Consider the following 13,396-nt stretch of genomic DNA (forward strand, 5'->3'; position numbering starts at 1 on the left):
CCCTGTGTGCAAACTCAATAAAGCCTTATATGGTTTACGTCAATCTGGTCTTATGTGGTACTACAAACTAACAGAGAAATTAAAGGAATTAGGCCTGAAACCAACTGTACAAGATCCATGTTTATTCTCGAAGAGGGAAGGCAATAAGCTTTTGTTGATATCTATATATGTTGACGACTTATTGTTGGCATCAAACGAACCAGAATGGATAAACTCCATTAAGATGTCACTATCGAAATCGTTTGATATGAAGGATATTGGTGAAGTTAAGCAGTGTCTGGGTATACACTTTGAACAAAATCTCGAAGCACATGAAGTATTTTTATCTCAACGTAAGTATGCTGAATTGGTAAAGATGTAGAAGCAATGTCCAGATATCCATATCAAAAATTAATAGGTGCATTAATGTACTTAGCAGTCACAATGCGTCCCGATATTGCATATGCTGTTAATTTCATGAGCCAGTTTAATTCCAATTATACTGAAGAACACTGGAAAGCAGTAAAAAGAATTCTGAGATATTTGAAAGGAACGCTCGATTACGGTTTACTGTTTAAGAAAACCAATGAAAATTTATTTGGCGTTGTTGATGCTGATTGGGGTGGAAACATTTCAGATCGTCGTTCGTATTCTGGTTATGCATTTATATTGGCTGGAGGAGCGATAAGTTGGGAAGCTCGTAAACAAAGAACGGTTTCACTCTCCAGTACCGAAGCAGAATATATTGCAATAGCTGAAGCAAGTAAAGAAGCAATTTATCTGAAAGGAATCTTGAATAGCATTGGTTTAAATACCGAAAACATAACTTTGTATAATGATAGTCAAAGCGCGCAAAAACTTATACAAAACTTTGGATACAGTGCCCGTACGAAACATATTGATATCCGTCATCATTTTGTACGCGACTGTGTTCGAAATGGCAATATATCCCTTGAATATCTATCAACTGAAGATATGCCTGCTGATGTGCTGACCAAAGGACTCAATAGAAATAAACACAACTTCTGTTCAACTAATTTGGGTTTGATGAACCAGCAATATCAACAGTAGTGTATTTACTTCGAGGGGAGGTGTTGTGGAACGAAGCAATCCACTACTTATATGAAACAAAGAAGGCTTTGGTTTTTGTATGAATATGTTGTAGAAAGAAAAATTTGTCATTGTATACTTTTTCCTTTGCACGATACACACATAATTTTGTAATACACATTTTTCAATTAATTTATCAATAAACTTCAATTCAAGAATCCTCGCGTTTTAATAAAATTATTTTATTTTATTTTTATTTCATATTAATTTATTTTGTTTTATTTCATTTTATTTTATTTTATTTTATTTTATTTTATTTTATTTTATTTTATTTTATTTTATTTTATTTCATTTTATTTTATTTTTTTTATTTTATTTTATTTTGTTTTATTTTGTTTTATTTTATTTTTATTTTATTTTATTTTATTTTATTTTATTTTATTTATTTTATTTTATTTTATTTTATTTTATTTTATTTTATTTTATTTTATTTTATTTCATTTTATTTTATTTTATTTTATTTTATTTTATTTTTATTTTACTTCATTTGATTTATTTGATCTTATTTAATTTATTTCATTTAATTATTATTTAATATTTATTAAAATTATTTTATTTTATTTTACTTCATTTGATTTATTTGATCTTATTTTAATTTATTTCATTTAATTATTATTTAGTCTTTATTAAAATTATTTTATTTTATTTTTATTTCATATTAATTTATTTTGTTTTATTTCATTTTATTTTATTTTATTTTATTTTATTTTATTTTATTTTATTTTATTTTATTTTATTTTATTTTATTTTATTTTATTTTATTTTATTTTATTTTATTTTATTTTATTTCATTTTATTTTGTTTTGATTTATTTTATTTTGTTTTGTTTTGTTTTATTTATTTTATTTTATTTTATTTTATTTTATTTTATTTTATTTTATTTTATTTTATTTTATTTTAGTTTTATTTTATTTTATTTTATTTCATTTTATTTTATTTTATTTCATTTTATTTTGTTTTGATTTATTTTGTTTTGTTTTATTTTATTTTATTTTATTTTATTTTATTTTTTTATTTTATTTTATTTTGTTTTATTTTGTTTTATTTTATTTTATTTTATTTTATTTTATTTTATTTTATTTTATTTTATTTTATTTTATTTTATTTTATTTTATTTTATTTTATTTTATTTTATTTTATTTTATTTTATTTTATTTTATTTTATTTTATTTTATTTTATTTTATTTTATTTTATTTTATTTTATTTTATTTTATTTTATTTTATTTTATTTTATTTTATTTCATTTTATTTTATTTTATTTTATTTTATTTTATTTCAGTTTAATTTAATTTAATTTATTTAATTTTATTTTATTTACTTTTAATAATATCAGTTTCTTTTCATTTTTTCGTTCGTCTCAATTTTACATGTGTTATTTATTATTGCCAAGTAAAAAACAATGCAAAGATGATAAAACGTTCTGTGGAACAAATATCATTCACACTTTGCAAGAGAACTGAGAGACTTACCAATATGGCGGAAAAATTGAGCAAGAGAGCACAACAACTGTGCTAAAAGAACAGTGATAGACAAATTTGCTAAGTGCAAGGGAAATTGAAAAGTAATTTTGTGGAACAAAAAAGGTTATCACTTTTCAAAATAACTAGTTTTTGATAAGTGCAAAATGAAAAGCGATAAGTTGTTTCGTGGAATAGGGCCCAGGTCCTAAACTTAACTTTTCCGAAATTTTGTGTGGGAGGTACCCGAAGGAGTGGAACGATTGGGTCCATATTGGAACCTCATCTAAGTTTGGTAGAAAATCCACGATGTGCAAAGTGTGGACCAAATCGGTTATTCTCTACAAGAGTTATGTTGCGCACAAGTTTTCCGACAATTTTTGAACATTTGTGGGGGTGGTACCTGAAGGAGTGGACCTATATGGCCCATCTTCGAACTTAAATCGAATCTGGACAAAATATTTCGATACCCAAAATTTGAACCGAATCGATTGATCCGTTCGAGAGTTATCGTGCGCACCAGCCAGCCAGACGGACGGACATTGCTAGATCTGCTCAAAATTGTCTGAAACGGATATCGTACAAACATACTTGGGGTCTAAAACCATTATTTCGATGAGGCACATTTTTGGTCGTATCAAAGTGTAAATACCCTCTTTAGCCTAAAGGCTGAGGGTATAAAAATTCCTGAGAAAATAAGGTTGATTTTTTTCTATAGAAAAAAATTCCTGAGAACCTCAGGTTGATTTTTTTCTATAGAAAAAAATTCCTGAGTACCTCAGGTTGATTTTTTTTCTATAGAAAAAAATTCCTGAGAACCTCAGGTTGATTTTTTTCTATAGAAAAAAATTCCTGAGAACCTCAGGTTGATTTTTTTCTATAGAAAAAAATTCCTGAGAACCTCAGGTTGATTTTTTTTCTTTAGAAACAAATTCCTGATTTTTCTATAGAAAAAAATTCCTGAGGAACTCAGGTTGATTTTTTTTTCTATAGAAAAAAATTCCTGAGGAACTCAGGTTGATTTTTTTTCTATAGAAAAAAATTCCTGAGGAACTCAGGTTGATTTTTTTTTCTATAGAAAAAAATTCCTGAGGAACTCAGGTTGTTTTTTTTCTATAGAAAAAAATTCCTGAGAACCTCAGGTTGATTTTTTTTTCTATAGAAAAAAATTCCTGAGGAACTCAGGTTGATTTTTGTCTATAGAAAAAAATTCCTGAGGAACTCAGGTTGATTTTTTTCTATAGAAAAAAATTCCTGAGGAACTCAGGTTGATTTTTTCTATAGAAAAAAATTCCTGAGGAACTCAGGTTGATTTTTTTCTATAGAAAAAAATTCCTGAGGAACTCAGGTTGATTTTTTTCTATAGAAAAAAATTCCTGAGGAACTCAGGTTGATTTTTTTCTATAGAAAAAAATTCCTGAGGAACTCAGGTTGATTTTTTTCTATAGAAAAAAATTCCTGAGGAACTCAGGTTGATTTTTTTCTATAGAAAAAAATTCCTGAGGAACGCAGGTTGTTTTTTTTTCTATAGAAAAAAATTCCTGAGGAACTCAGGTTGTTTTTTTTTTCTATAGAAAAAAATTCCTGAGAACCTCAGGTTGATTTTTTTCTATAGAAAAAAATTCCTGAGAACCTCAGGTTGATTTTTTTTTCCAAAAAAAAAAATCCTGAGAACCTCAGGTTGATTTTTTTTTCTATAGAAAAAAATTCCTGAGAACCGCAGAACTATTTTTTGCTAAAGGAAAAATCCTGAGAATCTCAGGTCGATGTTGTTTTTCGAGTGAATAAAATGTGTGAGCACCTCGTGTCAATTTTTTGTAGAAAAAATCCACAGAACCCCTGTACTAATTTTTTCTATAGAAGGAAATACCTGAGAACCGAAATACTAAGTTTTTCTATAATAAATTCTGAGAACCGTCGGTCAATTTTGTTATAAAAAAAAATGCCTGAGGACCTTAGGTCGATTTTTTTTCTATAGAAAAAAAAATCCTGAGAACCATACTTCGATTAGTTTCTATAGAAAGAAATTCTGAGAGCCTCAGTTCGATTTGTTTTTATAGAAAAAAATCCTGAGAATCTCAGTTCGACTTTTTTCGAGAGAACAAATGTATGAGCACCTCATGTCAATTGTGTTTATAGAAAAAATCCACAAAATCCGTGTACTAGTTTTTTTCAATAGAAGGGTATTCCTGAGAACCGAGATACTAAGTTTTTCTATAAAAATTCTAAAAACCTACCTTTTTTAGAGAAAAAAATTCCTGAGTACCTCAGGTTGATTTTTTTCTATAGAAAAAAATTCCTGAGAACCTCAGGTTGATTTTTTTCTATAGAAAAAAATTCCTGAGTACCTCAGGTTGATTTTTTTTCTATAGAAACAAATTCCTGATTACCTCAGGTTGATTTTTTTCTATAAAAAAAATTCCTGAGAAACTCAGGTTGATTTTTTTCTATAGAAAAACATTCCTGAGGAACTCAGGTTGATTTTTTTCTATAGAAAAAAATTCCTGAGGAACTCAGGTTGATTTTTTCCTGAGAACCTCAGGTTGATTTTTTTTTCTATAGAAAAAAATTCCTGAGAACCTCAGGTTGATTTTTTTTCCAAAAAAAAAAAAATCCTGAGAACCTCAGGTTGATTTTTTTTCTATAGAAAAAAATTCCTGAGAACCGCAGAACTATTTTTTGCTAAAGGAAAAATCCTGAGAATCTCAGGTCGATGTTGTTTTCGAGTGAATAAAATGTGTGAGCACCTCGTGTCAATTTTTTGTAGAATAAATCCACAGAACCCCTGTACTAATTTTTTCTATAGAAGGAAATACCTGAGAACCGAAATACTAAGTTTTTCTATAATAAATTCTGAGAACCGTAGGTCAATTTTGTTATAAAAAAAAATGCCTGAGAACCTTAGGTCGATTTTTTTTCTATAGAAAAAAAATCCTGAGAACCACACTTCGATTAGTTTCTATAGAAAGAAATTCTGAGAGCCTCAGTTCGATTTGTTTTTATAGAAAAAAATCCTGAGAATCTCAGTTCGACTTTTTTCGAGAGAACAAATGTATGAGCACCTCATGTCAATTGTGTTTATAGAAAAAATCCACAAAATCCCTGTACTAGTTTTTTTCATAGAAGGGTATTCCTGAGAACCGAGATACTAAGTTTTCTATAAAAATTCTAAAAACCTACCTTTTTTAAAGAAAAAAATTACTGAGTACCCTAGTATTATTTTTTCTTTAAAAAAAAACTGAATACTATTTATCATTTTTATTGAATTTTTTAAGCCTTATAGAAACCTTATCAAGTCTCTAGTTAGAGTCAAAGTTCCAAACCCCTCGCTTAATATATTTATCACTGGAAACTTTTTTGGTTTGTTGCAAGGGCTTAAAAAGGAAATGAATATTGTTGTTATTTTCCTTCTAAGTTACTTTTTGTTGTTTTTGCTGTTATACGAATATGTAGTTGTAATTCCTCTTGTTCTATGTTATGGCCGTTATGTCTTGTCCATGTTATCCGGATACTGTTCCGGCTGAGTAACGCTGTTTAAGCTTGTGGACCACTTGGCTTGTTATTGTCTATGACTATGGATTCGGATTCAAGTGTTTAGACATTTAATGCAATAATTCGCGCCATTACATCCAGTTTTGTTGTTGGTGTTGGCTTTTGGAAGGATTCAAGCTAGTGGCTGGCTAGAAGTGCGTCGTCGTTGTCTCTTCTGTTCGTTTATTTCATTTCATTTATTTTTATTGTTCATGTTTTAGTTTGACTACTTCGTTACGTTTCAGAGAAGTTGCAAGCATTGCATTAGGATATGTATGGCCTACCCCAACTCCCCCTAATCCCAGAAAATATGATGACTGTAGTTGTGTTGGAACAGATGAAGGCAAGATTTGTTAAGATTTTTATGGCTTTAATGAAACAACAACAACAAGAGCAGCAACACCCAACAAAAAGAAAAGTGTCAAAGGCCTATTCATTGTTTGCAATAGAAAGGTCTCCTTCTTCTTTTTCGTCGTCTTTGTCCTTCACATAAAAACTCAATTGCTGTTGGTCATAGTTATTTGCAACATTTGCCATTTCCCTTCCAAAGATATTGAAAAAAAAAACGGATCTTAAATTAAAGCTAAAACACAGCTGCACATTTTTCGAAATAAAAATCAAACAGAAGTACAGCAATTTGCTTCACTAGATTTGTTCCAATTCAATATTTAAAAAATGTGTAAAAGCAAATTGCCCAATATCAATTGACTTAAACAAGTTTCGATTTTAATATCCATACTCTATTTTTTATTTATGGACGGACTACAAATAGGAAAATTAATCGAAATCAAACAAATGCCCAGCACGAGCAAATCTAAAGAAGATTTGAGGGCTTGAAGGTGGGGTATGCTGACCCTTGAAAAAATTGTCTTTAAAAATCCACGCCTGTTGGTCTGTTGAGTCTTGAAAAAATTGTCTTTAAAAATCCACGCCTGTTGGTCTGTTGAGTCTTAAAAAAATTGTCTTTAAAAATCCACGCCTGTTGGTCTGTTGAGTCTTGAAAAAATTGTCTTTAAAAATCCACGCCTGTTGGTCTGTTGAGTCTTAAAAAAATTGTCTTTAAAAATCCACGCCTGTTGGCCTTTGAGTCTTGAAAAAATTGTCTTTAAAAATCCACGCCTGTTGGTCTGTTGAGTCTTGAAAAAATTGTCTTTAAAAATCCACGCCTGTTGGCCTTTTGAGTCTTGAAAAAATTGTCTTTAAAAATCCACGCCTGTTGGTCTGTTGAGTCTTGAAAAAATTGTCTTTAAAATCCACGCCTGTTGGTCTGTTGAGTCTTGAAAAAATTGTCTTTAAAAATCCACGCCTGTTGGTCTGCTGAGTCTTGAAAAAATTGTCTTTAAAAATCCACGCCTGTTGGTCTGTTGAGTCTTGAAAAAATTGCCTTTAAAAATCCACGCCTGTTGGTCTGTTGAGTCTTAAAAAAATTGTCTTTAAAAATCCACGCCTGTTGGCCTTTTGAGTCTTGAAAAAATTGTCTTTAAAAATCCACGTCTGTTGGTCTGTTGAGTCTTGAAAAAATTGTCTTTAAAAATCCACGCCTGTTGGCCTTTTGAGTCTTGAAAAAATTGTCTTTAAAAATCCACGCCTGTTGGTCTTTTGAGTCTTGAAAAATTGTCTTTAAAAATCCACGCCTGTTGGTCTTTTGAGTCTTGAAAAAATTGTCTTTAAAAATCCACGCCTGTTGGTCTGCTTGAGTCTTGAAAAAATTGTCTTTAAAAATCCACGCCTGTTGGTCTGTTGAGTCTTAAAAAAATTGTCTTTAAAAATCCACGCCTGTTGGTCTGTTGAGTCTTGAAAAAATTGTCTTTAAAAATCCACGCCTGTTGGTCTGTTGAGTCTTGAAAAAATTGTCTTTAAAAATCCACGCCTGTTGGTCTGTTGAGTCTTGAAAAAATTGTCTTTAAAAATCCACGCCTGTTGGTCTGCTGAGTCTTGAAAAAATTGTCTTTAAAAATCCACGCCTGTTGGTCTGCTGAGTCTTGAAAAATTTGTCTTTAAAATCCACGCCTGTTGGTCTGCTGAGTCTTGAAAAATTGTCTTTAAAAATCCACGCCTGTTGGTCTGCTGAGTCTTGAAAAAATTGTCTTTAAAAATCCACGCCTGTTGGTCTTTTGAGTCTTGAAAAAATTGTCTTTAAAAATCCACGCCTGTTGGTCTGCTGAGTCTTGAAAAAATTGTCTTTAAAAATCCACGCCTGTTGGTCTGCTGAGTCTTGAAAAAATTGTCTTTAAAAATCCACGCCTGTTGGTCTGCTGAGTCTTGAAAAAATTGTCTTTAAAAATCCACGCCTGTTGGTCTGCTGAGTCTTGAAAAAATTGTCTTTAAAAATCCACGCCTGTTGGTCTGCTGAGTCTTGAAAAAATTGTCTTTAAAAATCCACGCCTGTTGGTCTGCTGAGTCTTGAAAAAATTGTCTTTAAAAATCCACGCCTGTTGGTCTGCTGAGTCTTGAAAAAATTGTCTTTAAAAATCCACGCCTGTTGGTCTGCTGAGTCTTGAAAAAATTGTCTTTAAAAATCCACGCCTTGTTGGTCTGCTGAGTCTTGAAAAAATTGTCTTTAAAAATCCACGCCTGTTGGTCTGCTGAGTCTTGAAAAAATTGTCTTTAAAAATCCACGCCTGTTGGTCTGCTGAGTCTTGAAAAATTGTCTTTAAAAATCCACGCCTGTTGGTCTGCTGAGTCTTGAAAAAATTGTCTTTAAAAATCCACGCCTGTTGGTCTGCTGAGTCTTGAAAAAATTGTCTTTAAAAATCCACGCCTGTTGGTCTGCTGAGTCTTGAAAAAATTGTCTTTAAAAATCCACGCCTGTTGGTCTGCTGAGTCTTGAAAAATTGTCTTTAAAAATCCACGCCTGTTGGTCTGCTGAGTCTTGAAAAAATTGTCTTTAAAAATCCACGCCTGGTTGGTCTGCTGAGTCTTGAAAAAATTGTCTTTAAAAATCCACGCCTGTTGGTCTGCTGAGTCTTGAAAAAATTGTCTTTAAAAATCCACGCCTGTTGGTCTGCTGAGTCTTGAAAAAATTGTCTTTAAAAATCCACGCCTGTTGGTCTGCTGAGTCTTGAAAAAATTGTCTTTAAAAATCCACGCCTGTTGGTCTGCTGAGTCTTGAAAAAATTGTCTTTAAAAATCCACGCCTGTTGGTCTGCTGAGTCTTGAAAAAATTGTCTTTAAAAATCCACGCCTGTTGGTCTGCTGAGTCTTGAAAAAATTGTCTTTAAAAATCCACGCCTGTTGGTCTGCTGAGTCTTGAAAAAATTGTCTTTAAAAATCCACGCCTGTTGGTCTGCTGAGTCTTGAAAAAATTGTCTTTAAAAATCCACGCCTGTTGGTCTGCTGAGTCTTGAAAAAATTGTCTTTAAAAATCCACGCCTGTTGGTCTGCTGAGTCTTGAAAAAATTGTCTTTAAAAATCCACGCCTGTTGGTCTGCTGAGTCTTGAAAAAATTGTCTTTAAAAATCCACGCCTGTTGGTCTGCTGAGTCTTGAAAAAATTGTCTTTAAAAATCCACGCCTGTTGGTCTGCTGAGTCTTGAAAAAATTGTCTTTAAAAATCCACGCCTGTTGGTCTGCTGAGTCTTGAAAAATAAAAATCCACGCCTGTTGGTCTGCTGAGTCTTGAAAAAATTGTCTTTAAAAATCCACGCCTGTTGGTCTGCTGAGTCCTTGAAAAAATTGTCTTTAAAAATCCACGCCTGTTGGTCTGCTGAGTCTTGAAAAAATTGTCTTTAAAAATCCACGCCTGTTGGTCTGCTGAGTCTTGAAAAAATTGTCTTTAAAAATCCACGCCTGTTGGTCTGCTGAGTCTTGAAAAAATTGTCTTTAAAAATCCACGCCTGTTGGTCTGCTGAGTCTTGAAAAAATTGTCTTTAAAAATCCACGCCTGTTGGTCTGCTGAGTCTTGAAAAAATTGTCTTTAAAAATCCACGCCTGTTGGTCTGCTGAGTCTTGAAAAAATTGTCTTTAAAAATCCACGCCTGTTGGTCTGCTGAGTCTTGAAAAAATTGTCTTTAAAAATCCACGCCTGTTGGTCTGCTGAGTCTTGAAAAAATTGTCTTTAAAAATCCACGCCTGTTGGTCTGCTGAGTCTTGAAAAAATTGTCTTTAAAAATCCACGCCTGTTGGTCTGCTGAGTCTTGAAAAAATTGTCTTTAAAAATCCACGCCTGTTGGTCTGCTGAGTCTTGAAAAAATTGTCTTTAAAAATCCACGCCTGTTGGTCTGCTGAGTCTTGAAAAATTGTCTTTAAAAATCACGCCTGTTGGTCTGCTGAGTCTTGAAAAAATTGTCTTTAAAAATCCACGCCTGTTGGTCTGCTGAGTCTTGAAAAAATTGTCTTTAAAAATCCACGCCTGTTGGTCTGCTGAGTCTTGAAAAAATTGTCTTTAAAAATCCACGCCTGTTGGTCTGCTGAGTCTTGAAAAATTTGTCTTTAAAAATCCACGCCTGTTAGTCTGCTGAGTCTTGAAAAAATTGTCTTTAAAAATGCACGCCTGTTGGTCTGCTGAGTCTTAAAAAAATTGTCTTTAAAAATTCACGCCTGTTGGTCTGCTGAGTCTTGAAAAAATTGTCTTTAAAAATTCACGCCTGTTGGTCTGCTGAGTCTTGAAAAAATTGTCTTTAAAAATTCACGCCTGTTGGTCTGCTGAGTCTTGAAAAAATTGTCTTTAAAAATCCACGCCTGTTGGTCTGCTGAGTCTTGAAAAAATTGTCTTTAAAAATCCACGCCTGTTGGTCTGCTGAGTCTTAAAAAAATTGTCTTTAAAAATTCACTCCTGTTGGTCTGCTGAGTCTTGAAAAAATTGTCTTTAAAAATCCACGCCTGTTGGTCTGCTGAGTCTTGAAAAAATTGTCTTTAAAAATCCACGCCTGTTGGTCTGCTGAGTCTTGAAAAAATTGTCTTTAAAAATCCACGCCTGTTGGTCTGCTGAGTCTTGAAAAAATTGTCTTTAAAAATCCACGCCTGTTGGTCTGCTGAGTCTTGAAAAAATTGTCTTTAAAAATCCACGCCTGTTGGTCTGCTGAGTCTTGAAAAATTGTCTTTAAAAATCCACGCCTGTTGGTCTGCTGAGTCTTGAAAAAATTGTCTTTAAAAATCCACGCCTGTTGGTCTGCTGAGTCTTGAAAAAATTGTCTTTAAAAATCCACGCCTGTTGGTCTGCTGAGTCTTGAAAAAATTGTCTTTAAAAATCCACGCCTGTTGGTCTTGAAAAAATTGTCTTTAAAAATCCACGCCTGTTGGTCTTGAAAAAATTGTCTTTAAAAATCCACGCCTGTTGGTCTTGAAAAAATTGTCTTTAAAAATCTACGCCTGTTGGTCTTGAAAAAATTGTCTTTAAAAATCCACGCCTGTTGGTCTTGAAAAAATTGTCTTTAAAAATCCACGCCTGTTGGTCTTGAAAAAATTGTCTTTAAAAATCCAAGCCTGTTGGTCTTGAAAAAATTGTCTTTAAAAATCCACGCCTGTTGGTCTTGAAAAAATTGTCTTTAAAAATCCACGCCTGTTGGTCTTGAAAAAATTGTCTTTAAAAATCCACGCCTGTTGGTCTTGAAAAAATTGTCTTTAAAAATCCACGCCTGTTGGTCTTGAAAAAATTGTCTTTAAAAATCCACGCCTGTTGGTCTTGAAAAAATTGTCTTTAAAAATCCACGCCTGTTGGTCTTGAAAAAATTGTCTTTAAAAATCCACGCCTGTTGGTCTTGAAAAATTGTCTTTAAAAATCCACGCCTGTTGGTCTGCTGAGTCTTGAAAAAATTGTCTTTAAAAATCCACGCCTGTTGGTCTTGAAAAAATTGTCTTTAAAAATCCACGCCTGTTGGTCTGCTGAGTCTTGAAAAAATTGTCTTTAAAAATCCACGCCTGTTGGTCTGCTGAGTCTTGAAAAAATTGTCTTTAAAAATCCACGCCTGTTGGTCTTGAAAAAATTGTCTTTAAAAATCCACGCCTGTTGGTCTTGAAAAAATTGTCTTTAAAAATCCACGCCTGTTGGTCTTGAAAAAATTGTCTTTAAAAATCCACGCCTGTTGGTCTTGAAAAAATTGTCTTTAAAAATCCACGCCTGTTGGTCTTGAAAAAATTGTCTTTAAAAATCCACGCCTGTTGGTCTGCTGAGTCTTGAAAAAAATTGTCTTTAAAAATCCACGCCTGTTGGTCTGCTGAGTCTTGAAAAAATTGTCTTTAAAAATCCACGCCTGTTGGTCTGCTGAGTCTTGAAAAAATTGTCTTTAAAAATCCACGCCTGTTGGTCTGCTGAGTCTTGAAAAAATTGTCTTTAAAAATCCACGCCTGTTGGTCTGCTGAGTCTTGAAAAAATTGTCTTTAAAAATCCACGCCTGTTGGTCTGCTGAGTCTTGAAAAAATTGTCTTTAAAAATCCACGCCTGTTGGTCTGCTGAGTCTTGAAAAAATTGTCTTTAAAAATCCACGCCTGTTGGTCTGCTGAGTCTTGAAAAAATTGTCTTTAAAAATCCACGCCTGTTGGTCTGCTGAGTCTTGAAAAAATTGTCTTTAAAAATCCACGCCTGTTGGTCTGCTGAGTCTTGAAAAAATTGTCTTTAAAAATCCACGCCTGTTGGTCTGCTGAGTCTTGAAAAAATTGTCTTTAAAAATCCACGCCTGTTGGTCTGCTGAGTCTTGAAAAAATTGTCTTTAAAAATCCACGCCTGTTGGTCTGCTGAGTCTTGAAAAAATTGTCTTTAAAAATCCACGCCTGTTGGTCTGCTGAGTCTTGAAAAAATTGTCTTTAAAAATCCACGCCTGTTGGTCTGCTGAGTCTTGAAAAAATTGTCTTTAAAAATCCACGCCTGTTGGTCTGCTGAGTCTTGAAAAAATTGTCTTTAAAAATCCACGCCTGTTGGTCTGCTGAGTCTTGAAAAAATTGTCTTTAAAAATCCACGCCTGTTGGTCTGCTGAGTCTTGAAAAAATTGTCTTTAAAAATCCACGCCTGTTGGTCTGCTGAGTCTTGAAAAAATTGTCTTTAAAAATCCACGCCTGTTGGTCTGCTGAGTCTTGAAAAAATTGTCTTTAAAAATCCACGCCTGTTGGTCTGCTGAGTCTTGAAAAAAATTGTCTTTAAAAATCCACGCCTGTTGGTCTGCTGAGTCTTGAAAAAATTGTCTTTAAAAATCCACGCCTGTTGGTCTGCTGAGTCTTGAAAAAATTGTCTTTAAAAATCCACGCCTGTTGGTCTGCTGAGTCTTGAAAAAATTGTCTTTAAAAATCCACGCCTGTTGGTCTGTTGAGTCTTGAAAAAATTGTCTTTAAAAATCCACGCCTGTTGGTCTGTTGAGTCTTGAAAAATTGTCTTTAAAAATCCACGC

The 13,396-nt window shown here is 32.6% G+C and overlaps 1 protein-coding gene across 1 annotated transcript; it reads left to right on the forward strand.

The window, feature by feature from the left end:
- The first annotated feature begins 423 nt into the window (after positions 1-423).
- On the forward strand, positions 424-1,050 carry LOC141388203 (uncharacterized). The gene has a single exon (XM_073958228.1). It carries the CDS (start codon positions 424-426, stop codon positions 1,048-1,050), a length of 627 nt encoding a protein of 208 aa, XP_073814329.1.
- Positions 1,051-13,396: the final 12,346 nt, after the last annotated feature.

Source organism: Musca autumnalis, unplaced genomic scaffold, assembly GCF_047663935.1.
Source record: "Musca autumnalis isolate F117 unplaced genomic scaffold, ASM4766393v1 scaffold_74, whole genome shotgun sequence".
Classification (NCBI taxonomy): Eukaryota; Metazoa; Arthropoda; class Insecta; order Diptera; family Muscidae; genus Musca; species Musca autumnalis.